Raw genomic sequence first — 15580 nt, forward strand, 5'->3', positions numbered from 1 at the left:
CTGGTGGTGGGCTTAGGAGAGGTTAGCATGTGTGGACGGAGGAATTCAGCCCTGTCTCTCTCTGCTCTCTGGTACTGATCGATCGGTACTTCCTGACCAAATAAAAAAGAAGGCCGTCAATGTCTTAAGTTTATCTAGTTGATTTCGGAGAGCTCTCATGGCCGTTTTTTTAGGAATAGCTCTCATGGCCGTGAAAATCTGAATCGCTGAGAGTCTCCCCCTAACTAAGCCAGGGCAAGTCTTTAACAAGCTCACCAGAGACTACAATCACGGCTTTCCATGGAGGGTAAATGACTTTTATTTCCCAGCACATACGTGTACAAAAGCACAGGGTAAATGATGACATAAGGCTCCTCTGTCGTACGAAAAGCAAAGTCAATAGCTCAATCGGACGATGGAGGAACCCAAACCGCAGAGTGCTCGCTCACTCTCTCACTCGCCGGTCCGTCCGACGACTTTACATCAAAGAAGCCTCCAACTACACGCTCTTCATTCAGAGCGGCAAGGACTTGGCAAAGGTCCTACAGCATCTCCAACAGTTTTCTAATAAATATCTCCTAATAATAAGATAGTATTAGAATATTCTAATACCACTTTCATAGATTATTAGAAGATATATTTTTACAGTCCTTAATAATCTCATTCCGATACAACTAACATATTAGGAGAGCCAAAATCCTCCCTTCATTTGAGGGGAAGGGAGTTGGAGGTGAAATATTGGGATAGCTTAATAATTATTGGAAAAAGGAAGATATTTTGGAAAACTGCTGGAGTATATTTATTTTTCCATATTATCAGTTTATTGGAAAAAAGGAAGATTGCTAGAAATACTCGGGAGATAGGTTACCACAATAGTCGTCATGGATTAGAGACATCAGACGACAAAAATCCTACAACGATTTTACAACGGTCTTGACAAAGATACGGTACCAACTTAGCACAATGGTGGTCGGGGATCAAATAGCAGGAGACATCGGAGACAAGAGGGTCAGGGCGAGCAAAAAAAGTTAAAATAAAAAAATTATAGCATGCTGGCAAAAATTTGAAACAAAAATAGTATTATTATATTCATATATAGAAATACATATGGTTATAACTTTTACAATATAAGTACAACATTAGTGGAGTAATTTTCGGTTAAAGTATTGTGCTAATGAAGCGAAATTTGTGCGTGGGAACGGAGGGAGGGATTATATATAATTGCTGGAGTATGTCATCCAACGAGAACCGGGTGTCCGGGTCCTTGTGTTGTGTCCTGAGCTGACTTGCAGTCAAAGTCTCCTCTCGTCACTCAGCTGGCTCTTCCCGCCTGCAGAGCCGCACCCACAGCCCGTCCTTCATCTTCATCGTCGCCGTCATCTCGTAGGCCGGCGGAGCCTCCATGCTGGCCACCGGCGCCACCACTTCCACCCTAAACCTCCGGAGCACGGCCGCCGCGACCGTCTTCATCTGCACGTACGCCATCTCCTTCCCGAGGCACACCCGCGGGCCGGCGTGGAACACCGGGTACCGCGCCGCGTCGGCGGGCACGAACTCGCCGCCGTCGCCGAGCCACCGCTCCGGCACGAACTCCATGCAATCCTTGCCCCACAGCGCCCTCATCCGCCCCATCGCGTACGCCGAGTAGTTCGCGTGCCACCCCGCGCGCACCGTCGCGCCGCTCGGCAGCTCGTCATCGCGCGCCGCGACCCGCCCGTTGAACGGCACCGGCGGGTACAGCCGCATCGCCTCGGTGATGGCGGCGTGCAGGTAGTGCATCCCCTTCACGCCGCCGCCGCTGTCCGTCGTGGCCTCCTCGCGGGCGCGCCGCTCGCAGCGCGGGTTCGCTGCGAGGAGCCAGAAGAACCAGGTCAGCGCCGACGACGTCGTGTCCTTCCCGGCGAGGACGAAGGTGACCACCACGTCCCGCAGGAACCGGCGCTTGGCCGCCGGCGTGGGGAACATGGCGCCGAGCTCGCCGCCGTCCTCCCCGTCCATGGCCGCCATGAACCGCGACAGCAGGTCGGCGTCCCCGTCGTCAAGGCCGCCGCTCCTCCGGCGCGCCTCCTTCGACTCGACGACGGACATGGCGTACCCGTCGATGAGGCCGACGGCCTCCCTGAGCCGCCGCGACCTGCCGACATCGAGGAGCTTCGTGAGGCGCCGCACCCACGTGGCCGGCGTGAGCGCGCGGCGGAAAGAGATCTCGAGGGCGGCGTCGAACGCCGCGAAGAGCGCCTCCTGCCTCGGGTCGCCGTCCCCGTCCGCAACCTCGATGCCAAACGCGACGTGGCAGATGGTGCCGAACCCGAACCGGCGCAGCGCGGCCTGCAGGTCGACGGCCCGCCCCGCCGCGGCGGCGGCGTCCAGGGACGGCAGGAGCCCGCGCCGCAGGTGGACCGCGAGGACGCCGTCGGCGAAGCGGCGGAGCGAGCGGGACGAGAAGGCGTGCGACGCCAGCTTCCGCTGCAGGCTCCAGAGCCGGCCGTCGGCGGCGAAGAGCCCGTCGCCGATGAGGTCTGCGGTGGCCTCGCGGAAGCGCGCGCCTTTAACGTAGCCCGCGAATCCCGCGCGCAGGAGGTGGTCGACGTCGGCCGGGCTCGCGGCGGTCACGGCGCGGCCCGAGCCTAAGGGCCCCCACGCCTCGATGGCGCCGGAGGGCGCCGCGCGGAGCAGGTCCGCGTACCAGTCGAAGAAGCGGCGGCGGTTGCGGATGAAGTCGAGGGTGTTGCCCAGGACCGGGTTCGGGTACGGGCAGTGGGCCGTCGTCGCCCTCGCTGGCTGCCTGGCCGGAGAGGCCCCGCGGCGCCGGAGGCGGAGGACGAAGAAGACGGCGAGGAGGACGAAGACGAGCACGTAGGCGAGGTGGATGGCCTCCATTGTTGCGCAGAGGTTCTCGATCCGTCTTCAACCCGGGAAGTCAAGTCAGTCACGTATGGATTGCTCATGTATGCAGCCAATTCGATCGATGCTTCGGAGGTGCAAAAGTCCATAGCCTCCACATTTTTCTTGCATAATGTTGGTCAAGGAAATTTCGCGTTTGCTGATTTCTTCATGTGGTGACAGGTGATGCGCTGGAGGTACCACTAGTCGGCTGGATCTGGAAGGAGAAAAGCCTTTGCTTTGCTTGGCACCCGACCCGCACGCTGTTCTAGGCTTGACTGTGCGGAGACTAGCAGCTTGCGGTGCTGGATCAGGTGAGGTCCGGAGGGTAGAGAGACCTTTACAAGCTCTGCTCAAGCTCGGTGTCACCGGTCTCAGGCCTAGTTGCCTAGTTGGCCAGGAGCAGAAGCAGGGGAAGCTCGTGGGCCACCGGCCACTTTGCTTCCTCTTCAACAGCGCCGAGGAATCTGATCTGATCTGATGATTCCTGAGAGGGAAGCAGCTGCAGGCTGCAGCGGACGGAATTTTTTTCCACGGAAGCTGGGCATCAAAAACCGAGTCATCAGAATCGCGTGGGCACGACGGCAAGCGAAAACTGGTGGGCTGGGAGGCTTTGGGCCTGAGTGTTAGAAGGGAAGGAAGCGGGCTGGCGCACTGGGCCGGGGAACCATAATGGATTTGAAGAAATGTCACCATCACTGATTTTCTTTTGATAAGCGATCACTCATGTCATCGTGCTATACGCCTATACCAAGTTATTTTTGCTGAATTTTACCTTTTCAATTGATCTAGTCAAATATTACTTGTATTTATAAAATTTGGTGGTTTTCACTTTTTGCATCCCGGAGCGGCCTACACCTATCAATATTGAATCATGGGAAAGAGCTCCAAGAATAGTATGTGCTTCTCGTACCATCATCACCAGCAATTTTGGATGTGTCATATTACATAAATAAATTACTATGGCAGATAATTTTAAAATGAGCATGAGTTCAGTAATTCTGTAGTGCCCAATAATTAATCTCAATCGCCCTATTTTTGTTTCATTTAAGCAAAAAAAAAAGATGACGAGTTAAGGAAGAAGAGTAGCAATTCCCTAAATCCACATCCATTTCCTGTACCCACTGGTTAATTGACAAGTCGGATTGAGGTGGCAGACTACACCAAGTAGACTGTCCAATCCAGCAGTGACAGGTCAGACCACCAAACCCCTCTCACACAGCACATCTGACCGTAGCATGATCAGTGCTGCAACCCTTTCTACTCATCATGCGTATTTCCAATTAACAATCAAAGTGATAGATTCCTGGAAGTACTTTAATCCTTCCTGGTTCCCTCTCTATCCAATAGCAACATTAAACAAAACCCTAATGGGTCAGGGAGTTGCAGGCTGAGCGCACTAAGCAGCCGCGCGAATCAGGCTGTTCCAACCAGTGGCCTCATCAATCATCATCGTCTTCCCCGGTCATGTCGACGGCACAGATATGCGATATCCTGCTGCGTCTCCTTTTCCAGCAGTGACTAATTAACCGACGGCGGAGAGAGAAAAGGGATCAATTCATGGATAGGATAAGTTTTATTTAATTTGTCTCGAAATAAAAGATCAACCGACGTGCGGGGATTGACTTGTAACATTCAGATTGTATCGACCATAAGCTGGGTGAAGGGTTAGCTAGGGTTCTGGAACGTTTGAGAGAGCCAGCCGAGTTACTACCACATGAGATGCTACCTGCGTGGCGCGCGTTGTTTGCTGCTGAAAGCTACTTTGGTAGGGCTACCACTCACCAAGCAACCTGCAGCATTAGTTAGTGGGGGCCGGTGTAGGATGCTTCTCCAGCATCCATGCTAACCTTGCCTCTATGTATGAACAGTATGTCAAAAGGTTTCTTGACTTCTTCAGCTATCTGATAGGTCGTGCATCCATGATTTGTGTGAACATTATGCCATGCATATATCTGCGATGTATATGCATGTATCAGTTTGTGGCTGCAATTTATGTGGTTACGTGTGTCTTGCTCTTAATTAGAGAGATAAGGTTCTTAATGGTCTGAGAAGTAGTTCCATGCAGTCAGTCAAAGATGGAAAAATGAAAATCTGGTTATTTGCAGTGTAATACACATTAATGTGAACCAGAAGCATCACATATGTAATCTGGTTATTTATTAATAATTTATCCTCACTTATTGAATCCAAGAAAAGAATCGTTATCCTAAATCAACGCGCTGCAGCATGCCTATCATTGCAGGCAAACTGTAAATTGCACAACTATAATTGTCAGTGAGGAGAACGGGGATGAAAGGTGGAACAGGGTGGCATCTAGTTCCCCAACCCTGAACCCTAATCCTTCTCGGTTCTTTCCTCCCAATAGGGATATGGGCCTGCAACGATCATCGGTTCTGTAGTAGTGTAGAATATATCAAATTCTAGCAAATTTTAAGAAACACATCAAATTGTATCCACACAGCTTTGATATGTGTAGACATATTCAAGTGTAATAATATCCAAAATTAAGATTTGGTTTGTTCAACATAACGTCAAAGCACTTTAATTTTGAGACAGTTCTGTCTAGGTAATTTAGTGCTCCCTTTGCTAAGTGTTTGCATCTGTATTATGTTTAGTAAAAGAAAAAAAAGGTAACGTGTGGTGTGATCCATCTTTGTTCTTCATTTCCTTTTTAAAGAAAGGACAGGAGAGCTACCTCAATATCAATATGTTGAAGGTTACAAGAGCTTCCTAGCTCGTATAGGAACAAGAATACAAAAGAAAACAATAACTATACCTACTAGAATTACAACATGTCTGAAAAAAAAGAGGCCTGTAAAACATACATGCCAATCAATCTTCATTGTTGAAATTATTTCACTGTTTCTCCTTTCAGATACCCCACCATTCATTCATTTCTCATATTTTGCTCAAGGCTGCTTCGATCTAATTTGCATAATCATTTGATGAAAAATAAACTATGCATATATTTGAATTGCTGCAGGACATTATTATTGTGACCTGCAGCAATATTAACATTTTTTTATTCCAGCAAAAGTCATAAAGTCAGGTTGTCCTATGGCAAAATTTCCATCTTTGTATATACTCTAGAACCGTGAAATTAGGTTGTCCTAACGTATTATATTTAAGAATGAAGATGAAGTGATAGCACGATAATTATTATTTGTGATCAGCTTTATGGAGCAGAGATTGCTGTTAGAGTTGACTGTACGTGGTTGCAGAGGTCGGAAACCTATCCGTTTCTAAAAAAATGCGAGGTGAATATTATGACGAGAGAATGATCCATGACAAAAAGCTGGAGTAGGAAGCCTGTGCATACTATTACCCTCGATTGCCCACCGAGCTGCAAGGCGCAGAAGATCACGCGTATCCACATTTCTCCCCCATCATGTCCGTCCAAATCTCTCTAATAACCCTCCTCTCCCCAAATGATGGAGAAGTAGATAGGGTGACCACCGAGTCGAGCACCAACGTATCATCAGGTGCACCAGCCTCCCAGCCAGGTCGCATCCCACGCCTATAAATCCGGAACCCCCGGCCCGGCCTGCCCAGCATCATGCATGCACTGCTGGTAGCAGTAACAGCAGCAGCGGCGGCTCGAGACATTGGCTTGCTGCAGCCACACACAAACACATCCGATCGAGAGGTGGTAGCTGCTGTTGCGTGAACGGCGGTCATCCGATCAGCGGATAACGCAATGGCGCCGGCGAGCTCGTCGTCCCCGGCGGCCGTGAAGATGGCGTCGGACGGGGTGTGGCAGGGCGAGAACCCTCTGGACTTCGCGCTGCCGCTGCTCGCCGTGCAGATCGCCGTCGTGCTCGCGGTCACGCACGGCCTCGCGCTCGCGCTCAGGCCGCTGCGCCAGCCGAAAGTCGTCGCCGAGATCCTGGTATATATATTAATTGTTTTCATCTACGCGTGATGTTATTCTTTGGAGGTGCCGATCGAGCTAGATAATTGGCTACCAAGATTATTGGAACCTAATAATAAATCTCACGACCCTGGTGATTATTTCTTCCACTACGAAGTGACAAATAAATGCGCACACAACCTAAATCTATCTCACACATCTACAAATATAACCACTAGAATTATTTTCAAAACGAATCGAGCAAGAGATCTGCCAACGAATCAAGGAAGAGTGCTGCCGATTATATTAACTGTTACACGAGGCAAAATTGTAGCTATACAGTTTAGCATGATGTGACCAAAAGTACATGATCATTTCCACACCCACAAATATTCTGATCACCAGATCTTCAGAAAACGATGGCCCACAAAGCTAACCAGTGATGAACCACAAGGTCACATCTCTAACCATTCACAGGTAGAGGAGGGTATGCTTTTGTTTTCCTCCATCTAGTATGCTCTCGTGTTGACCATATATAAGGGAGATATCGATCTGATGTGGTGAGGTGCATTCGCGTCCTAAACCAGAACAAGTCAGCTAGCATTTTCTAGACAACGGTGTGTGCAAGTCAGGTCATGTCAACAACCAACTCCTGTTAGCATCGTGTTGAACCCCACCTTGAACTTGCACAGTTACGTTGGCCACTCAGGTCAAGTGTGCATGGCACGTGGTCTAAATGTCTTTTCACAATCTAACCCAGCTCTTAATTATTTTTAGCATGGAAAGATTTTAAGTACAAATTTAGCATGACTATTTTTGAGTTATGTTTTCTAAAAAAAATTAGGCTAAATATTTGGACCATTTTTTTGGAAAACATATTTGGACGATTTTAGCGCCCGTGATGCCACCAGTCGCCCTGCTAGCTTTAGGGTGTGTTTGGATCAGGGACTAATTTTTAGTCCGAGTCATGTCAGATATTTGATACCAAATAGAAAGATTAAAAATGAGCTATCTATAATAATTGCTTAAGTTGGTGCAATTCACAAGACGAATCTATTAAGCCTAATTAATCCATCATTAGTACATATTTACTGTAGCATAATATGATTAAATCATAAACTAATTAGGCTTAATGGATTTGTCTCGCGAATCAGCATCCATTTATGCAATTGATTTTTTAATTATACTATATTTAATACTTATAATTGGTATCCAAATATCCGATATGATGGTGCTAAAGTTTAGTCCTGGAGAACCAAACATGCACTTAATTTTCTGAACTAGCTAGCTGGAATAAATTAAAGAGTAAATTGCATCCGGAATACAACAAATAGGCACGTGCGTGCAAATTGGTCCATGAACTTGTAATATGCTTCATCGGATAGGCGAACTTGACACTTTAGTGCGTCTACGGTTCAAATCTCACCAAGTCACGTATTTGCCTACAGTGGGCATGAGATAGCAAGGGGAACGGCTCAGCTCATCGTGCTGGGGTTGCCTCAGCTCATCGCAGGTGCTATGTGTGGCTCACAACTGAATCCACATCAATCTAAAAAACAAATCCGCACACACGCTCAGCTCGCAATTTAATCTAAAAGGTTTGTACAAGCATCGATCAATTATATTTCTCCCAAAATTGTACAAGAAAAATCCTTCATAATGTATCTCCACACTAAAGTAATCGTCATGAATATCTGCATTAGATAACATATCTTACATGAGTCAGGAAAACAGTGAACATGAAACACTACAAACTAATGCTCCAACTGTGCTAACTTTCTTCCAGAAATTAATTAAATGGATACATTAACTGAAGGAATAAGTGTAGGTATCATTTGGATGGGGGCATGTATGTGCAGCTAAGCAAGACACTAAGCTATAGAAATAGACCTAGTAGAGCCAGGTTGCAACGACTGACCTAGCTACCTCACAGGCCACGAATACGTGATGTTGTGGGATTTGGACCGTATACATATCAAAGTGTCAAGTTCGTATATCGGATTAACCAGATTACAAGTTCTCGGATCAATTTACACGTAGGTGCCTGGTTGTTGTATTCTGGATACAATTTACTCTAAATTAAACGATCACCAGCACGAGCTACTAGCTATGCAGGTGGCAACAAAACATGGGGAGTGTACTAGCGTGTGCTCCGCTTATAAAATATGATCGGTGTGTTTGCTTCCTAATATTCAGGGTGGCATCTTGCTGGGGCCGTCGGCGCTGGGCCGGTGGGGCGCCTTCCGCCGCACCATCTTCCCGGAGTGGAGCGCCGCGGCGCTGGACACCGTGTCGGGCCTCGGCCTGCTGCTCTTCCTCTTCCTGGTCGGCCTCGAGCTCGACTTCCGCGCCGTGCGCCGCGCGGGGCCGCGCAGCGTGGCGGTCGCCGTGGCGGGCATCGTGCCGCCGTTCCTCAGCGCGCCGGGCCTCGCGGCGCTGCTGAGGCTCGCCGTCCCAGCCTCAGCCCACGCCGCGTTCCTCACGCTCTGCGTGTTCGTCGGCGCCGCGCTGTCGGTGACGGCGCTGCCCGTGCTCGCCTGCATCCTCAAGGAGCTCGGCCTCCTCGGCGCGCCGCTCGGCGAGACCGCCATGGCCGCCGCCGCGGTGAACGACGTCTTCGCGTGGGCGCTCCTCGCGCTCGCGGTCGCCGTCTCCGGCGGCGGAGGCGGGGCCAGGGGCTCCCCGCTCGCGCCTGTCTACATCCTCGCCTCGGGGTCAGCCTTCGTGGCGTTCATGCTGTGCGCGCTCCGCCCGCTGATGGCGCGCCTGGCGCGCCGCGCGGGCCCCGACCGCGGCGCGGCGCTGGCCTCCTCGGGCGCCGTTGTGGCGTGCGCCCTGCTGGCTGGCGCGGCGACCGACGCCATCGGCGTGCATCCCGTGTTCGGCGCGTTCGTGTTCGGGCTGTCCGTGCCGCGGGAGGGCGGCCTCGCGGAGCGCGCGGGCGAGAAGGTGGCGCCGCTGGTGTCCGGGCTGATGCTGCCGCTCTACTTCGCCACCAGCGGGCTGCACACCGACATCGACACCGTCCGCGGCGCCGCCGCCTGGGGCATGGTCGCGCTTGTCGTGGCCGTGGCCTTCCTGGGGAAGTTCGGCGGCACGTTCGCGGTGGCCGCCTGGACCGGCATGGCCAGGCGCGAGGCCGCCACGCTCGGCGTGGCCATGAGCGCCAAGGGGCTCGTCGAGCTCATCGTGCTCAACATCGGCAAGGAGAGGAAGGTCTGTCACAAATACATGCAAGTGTGGCGGTTGGCACTCAGTCATGAACGTGCGTTTGCTTAACATACCTGGTATGGGCGTATGTGGGTGCAGGTGCTGGATGACGCAACGTTCGCCATCTTCGTGATCATGGCGCTGACAACGACGGTGCTCGCGACGCCGTTCATGACTGCTCTGTACCGCAGCACGCCGACGGCGACCACACCGGAGAGCGACGGGACCGAGCTCAAGGGCGGCGACGCCTGCCCGGCTTAGCTACCTCAAGCCGCGAGAAATTCAGAGTGATCGCTCTTTGCTGTATATGCATAGTATATTGCTATATTAGTATGCTGACCGATCGCTGTTCAGGGGCAGGGTTGCATATGTGTAATATCCGAACTTAATAACTGTTGTCGTGTGGAACATTAGTACTATGTGTGTTTGCTATAACCGCAGGAGATAAACCTCACTGCCTCACTTGGTTCATGTCAAATCTCTCAAGTTTCTAGCTCCCCAGACAGCAGGCTATGAATCCGGAGATCCAAACAAAGATGTTAGGGTGCAAATTAGTGACCTTTAGGTGCATTTTTAACACTCTTTAGTTCAAATATCTGTGCTAATTTTCTAAAATAGGACACCATTTTGGAGAAATAGCATAAATATTATATTTGAACTAAAGAGGGTGTACACCTAAGGGTCACCAATTTGCACCCTACAGAGATCCATGGAGAAGGTTTAGCTTAATGTGATTTAAGATTTTACTAGCATTGTGTATCTATTGTAGTATGTAAACAATTTTTCTTTTCAAATAAGTCATATTTTTTGGCTCTTGAGTAATTATTGCCAAAGTCTTATTATAGCTTCTGAACTTCAAAACCATGGCTTTGGTCCTTGAGCTCATTTGAAGCTGGTTTAGATAACATAGCGTCCACATGCATTGCAGCGACCTACAGCCTCCATAACATCTCACATTTCTCTCTCTCATGTTAGAACCATGCTTGTCATTTCCAAAAAAAAAAAATCAAAAAATCCTCCAATGGTAGAGGAAAGTAAGAAATTCTATGGACATTTTCCAAGCAACCATAGCACTAGGAAAAATCATATAGGAATCAAACTATACAAATTATCCGACAATCTTTGGTCCCAATTCTCTAAGATCCTTGACATTTGAGATTTATTTTAGAATGCTCTCTGCATTGTAGTACCACCTCGTCTTTCACCCTTGCTGCATTCCCCATGGTAGCATTTCGCAAACCAATTGTTGGATATGGGCAAAAGATGAGCTCTTTTCACCATCCTGGTACCAAGCTATCACTGGGGTCTGGGGAACTACTAAAAACAGTTCGAAATATATGCCTGAAAAGAACCAATCCAAACAAACAATTTAAGCCTAAAATCAAAGTTGCATAGATGACATTTTCCCTCTGCCTATCTACCATACAACATATCTCACACATGTACACTACAATAGAGGCACGCAGCAAACACACAAGTGAAGCTTGAACACAAGTAAGCTAAACAGTGCCCGTCGCATTATGAAGCTGCTACTGGCTGAGTGGCACACACTCGATCTCAATCTCGAGCTCCCCGCGCTCGACGTTCTGGAGCTTCAGAGTGATCTCCTGCTTCACCTTGCCATTAGCAATGGAGATCACGCTGTCCTTGGCAAGCACACCGTTGCTGTCTTCACTGGCCGACCATCTGTAAAGCTCCGTCAATTCGGTGATGGTTGAGTTCTCATGCTCCTTCGTTGCTGCAATCAGTGGCCGGATGTCCACGTCGGCCTCCCCCATCCGGTCATCGGAGCTGAATGTGTCCTTGTCAAATACTTGCTGTTAGACGTGAAAAGAAAAACAAGAACGTCAATCAGTGCAGAGTTTGAACAAAACATTTCACCTGGAGTGAGAATTTACTGGGAAAAACTGAGTCGCTAGATAGAGAAATGAGGTAAACGATTGGAGGATTAATTACGACCTCTTAAAAGTCGATACAAATGAATACATACCAGTTTAAGAGGCGGAATTGGGTCAGGAATCGAAAGCATTAGTCTTTCGTTCCAGATAGGATTCAGGGTGTTCTTTATCACCTTAGTTTTCATGGACTGAAAAATATGAATGTGTTAGCTGGAAGTCTCAAAGGAACTGAAAAGGAGAACAGACATCTTTGCAATAGTAAGCTGCCATTTATGCCAAAAAAATTGTGCTTACCTGATGCCCTAGATTAATCATGACATATGGATCACTTGACATCACATCACGAACAGCTAAATCTGTGCCTTTTACGATATTGACCTTGATTAATCCAACAAATTCTATCATTCCCACATCCGACTGAAACAGAAAAAGCACACCATTAATGTAAAAGTAACATATCAAGTGCCCTACACATGAACAAAATTTAGCATTAGTGAGTTCATCACACCATTTTCTTTAGTCCTTTGCTATCTGAATCCTTTTTCCTCCAGCTATTCCTGAAAGCATGACCAAAACCATGTTTGTTGCTATTGTGCTGCTGGTGTTTATCTTGTGCATGCTTCTTATTAAGTGGTAAAGGGCATGAAAATTGTGGATCACACACAAACTGCTGAAACTGGTATTTTTTCCTGCATACATATAGACACCGGGGGAAAACAAAATATCATGAAATAGAGTTAGGACAAGTACTGATAATCAACTAACTCAATGTGTACCTAATGAAATCATTACGCTCCTCAGTTGAGCAATCTTGTTTTATTTTCTTGTTTTCGGGTAAAAAAGCCTCATATCTTGTGTTAACAACAGAATTTCCTCCTGATTCAGCTAAACAGTGGACTTCTTCATCTGTCCACTCATCCAGATTCACCGAAATCACCTATATTCAATTCAAAACGAATATTTGGTAAGTTCGGTATAAGGTCTGTGACAGTAAAATGGAGTAGCATTGCTATTATGAATTAACCGTTAATCATTGCATACAGTAATTAATAGAGTCATGCGCCTTGCTTTTGACAAGAAAAATAATGAGTGATTGCAGCGCACAACTATTGGTCACGGAGGCAATATCATTTTTAAGAGAAATCGAATTTTGAAGCCTTGCTTTCTAGAACAGCTCCAACCATAGAAATGGAAGTTTGGTATAAGCAGATCTGTGGTGGAACTGAAAATGTAAAAAATGGCAGAACTACGAAAAGAACAAAGAGGAAAGTCCATTGCACACCTTTGATATATGTACTCCAAGACTTCTATGAGTTCCAGAGCACTTAATGCAAATGAATGCCCCAAAAGGCAAGGCCCTGCAAGTGCAAAAGTAGTTAAATGTCACTAATGCCCAGTTTGGATAAGCAGTACAATATTATTGGTCAGAAAACCAGATGCTTGACAAATCAATCAGATCTAACATTACTTACTCAAGCTATAAAAAGCAATATTAGACTTCTTTAGTGTTTGTGTAAATTGACCAAAGAGTGAAAATTTGCGGTTAATCCAAGAAGCAACAGAATAAAATACGTCATTTAGAAATTAAGTGTGACAACTCTAGCAATTTCTTGATAAGCCAAATTGAATGTTCAGGATAAATGTTGCTTTACGGAGACTTACGCCCATTTTGGATCAGGAATGCCACAGTCTGCGCAGAATTTGTTTGCTGGTTGGTTCAACAGACACTCCAACAATTCCCTCGCATTAGCTGGATCTGTATCCGAATCATCGCAAGTAATCATATGGAGCACAAAAGCCATTTCCAGAAAGAAGAACACATGAATCAAGCATTGGCAGTTAAACAACAAAGAAAATTGAACCACCAACTCCATCTATAAATCATTTATCACATAAGATTATTTAGTTTAATTTCTCTCACAACATGCGAGCTTTTAGTTTCAGAAATCGAATGGCACTGGCATGACATGAATTCATCAGATACACGGTGCAAGTGAATAATACATTGAAATCAATGGATACAGCAAAATGGGGGGGAAAAAAGGACGGTGATGTTCAGTAAAACACTGGTACCCTCCAGCAGAATGTAACGACAAATTTCACAAATTCAGGATCAATTGAGCATGTATGCTTTATAACCTGAATCCGTATCATTTCCACAAACTATTAACATTGAAACGTTCCCGATGAATACACAAAACATTCAAGAATGCAAAAGGGGAAGAGGAAGATATCAAGGAAAAATACAAACCTGATGCATCAGAGCGATCATCCCCATCATTTTCGGCTTCAAATCGTCCATCGCAGTTCCTTCAAGAGAAAGAGAGGCGAAACATCAAATTGCATATCCCATGGAAACATACATGCCACAGAATGAGAAATGCGCAATATAACACGCGAGATTGAATGAACCAAATCACAGATCGGAAGGTAGAAAACGCATACAGTCTGTAATGCGCGCTTGGGGTATCAAGAAAATGCAGAAGATTGTTGCCCTCCATCCCGTCTCTCTCCATCTATCTTCTTCCTCCTGCTTCCCTACCTCCTGAACTCGTGGAAGAGAAGAAGAACGAGGTGGGCCGCCATCCACCACACACCCGAGGATTAAATCAAGAACTCTGGTCCGGTGCGCTGCCCTGATCGAATCGGGTGGCAAAACGAACAGGGCAGGGGAATGGGAGTTGAACACCGGGAGAATCCGCCGATTTCCTGTTTTCTTCCCCCTTCGTCTTTGGCTTCCCCCTCTTGTTGGTGCTGGATGCGGGACGCGGTATGGCCGAGAATAGGCGGTGACGGCAATTCATCTGTTTTTGTGGGCAGAGTTTGGAGTCCTCCGCGCTGGAGGATGGCGGAATATGCCGCGTCGCCAGCAAGAACCGAAGGCGGGCTTGTCACCCTGGAGGCCGAGCTGTACGCGGAAAAACACACGGCACGGCCATGGCAGGCAAACTAGAAACCTAGCGAATCTTGCGCTTTTCGAATGCGATAGAACTAAAAACACACGGCACGGCCATGGCATCACACGAGACGGGCACGACGAGCGGGAAGCTAACTAAGCGAGGCCGGCCGGCGGCGGATCCACCGCGCCCTTCGCCGCCTCCTCCGCTGCTGTCTTCATCTTCTCCCTCTCCAGCTCAACCCTCTGAGACGTCATCTGCTTGTAGAAGTACCCCAGCGCCGTCATCACCGCGGCGTCGGCGGACCCGGCCGCGGCCAAGGTCGCCACGGCCGCGTCGCCACCGCGTTGCTCGTCCGCAGCACCGCGGAGCGCCTTCGCCCGCCGCACCAGCTCCCCTCGAAAGCATGCTCCCCCGGAAAGCATGCTCGGGGGAGCTGAAGGCGAAGTGGAAAAAATCTACCGCGCACCAATGCAACAGGTTTTGCATATATATATATATATATATATATATATATATATATATATATATATATATATATATATATATATATATAGAGTTAGGGCAATTCCAACACATATGTTACATATACACTATACGTAGAAACTAGAGCAAATCCCTTCATTGCCGTCAACAAAACTTCCAATCCCATGCAAACCACCGAGAAAACTCATTTTCCGTAGATGCCATCAGCAAACCATTGTTGACCATCCTGCTGTAACTTCGCGCTAACGGATATTAAACCTGACCGTCTAGCCCCTCCATCCACCTCCAGCCGCCGCCATGTAAAACGGCGACTCCCTGGCACCGCCGCATGGCCCCGCGAGGCCCGGGTCCGCGGCGGTGAGCGCGCGCGACGC

At 48.2% G+C, this 15580-nt stretch overlaps 3 protein-coding genes across 3 annotated transcripts; 1 reads left to right on the top strand and 2 right to left on the bottom strand.

The window, feature by feature from the left end:
• Window positions 1-1041: 1041 nt before the first annotated feature.
• On the bottom strand, window positions 1042-3770 carry LOC112886369 (cytochrome P450 94B3-like). Its single transcript, XM_025952261.1, has one exon. The coding sequence runs from the start codon at window positions 2857-2859 to the stop codon at window positions 1288-1290; it is 1572 nt and encodes a 523-aa protein (XP_025808046.1). The 5' UTR covers window positions 2860-3770; the 3' UTR covers window positions 1042-1287.
• Window positions 3771-6414: 2644 nt separating this feature from the next.
• On the top strand, window positions 6415-10747 carry LOC112884129 (cation/H(+) antiporter 20-like). Its single transcript, XM_025949469.1, has 3 exons — window positions 6415-6754; window positions 8912-9931; window positions 10025-10747. Exons 1-3 carry the CDS (start codon window positions 6563-6565, stop codon window positions 10184-10186), a joined length of 1374 nt encoding a protein of 457 aa, XP_025805254.1. The 5' UTR covers window positions 6415-6562; the 3' UTR covers window positions 10187-10747.
• A 424-nt stretch (window positions 10748-11171) lies between these two features.
• LOC112884024 (probable ADP-ribosylation factor GTPase-activating protein AGD11) lies at window positions 11172-15049 on the bottom strand. The gene is made up of 9 exons (XM_025949321.1): window positions 14269-15049; window positions 14075-14133; window positions 13486-13579; window positions 13106-13181; window positions 12600-12760; window positions 12332-12512; window positions 12118-12240; window positions 11916-12011; window positions 11172-11742 (listed from the first exon to the last, which is right to left on the bottom strand). Exons 1-9 carry the CDS (start codon window positions 14337-14339, stop codon window positions 11455-11457), a joined length of 1149 nt encoding a protein of 382 aa, XP_025805106.1. The 5' UTR covers window positions 14340-15049; the 3' UTR covers window positions 11172-11454.
• Window positions 15050-15580: the final 531 nt, after the last annotated feature.

This window comes from Panicum hallii, chromosome 3, assembly GCF_002211085.1.
Source record: "Panicum hallii strain FIL2 chromosome 3, PHallii_v3.1, whole genome shotgun sequence".
NCBI classification, from domain to species: Eukaryota; Viridiplantae; Streptophyta; class Magnoliopsida; order Poales; family Poaceae; genus Panicum; species Panicum hallii.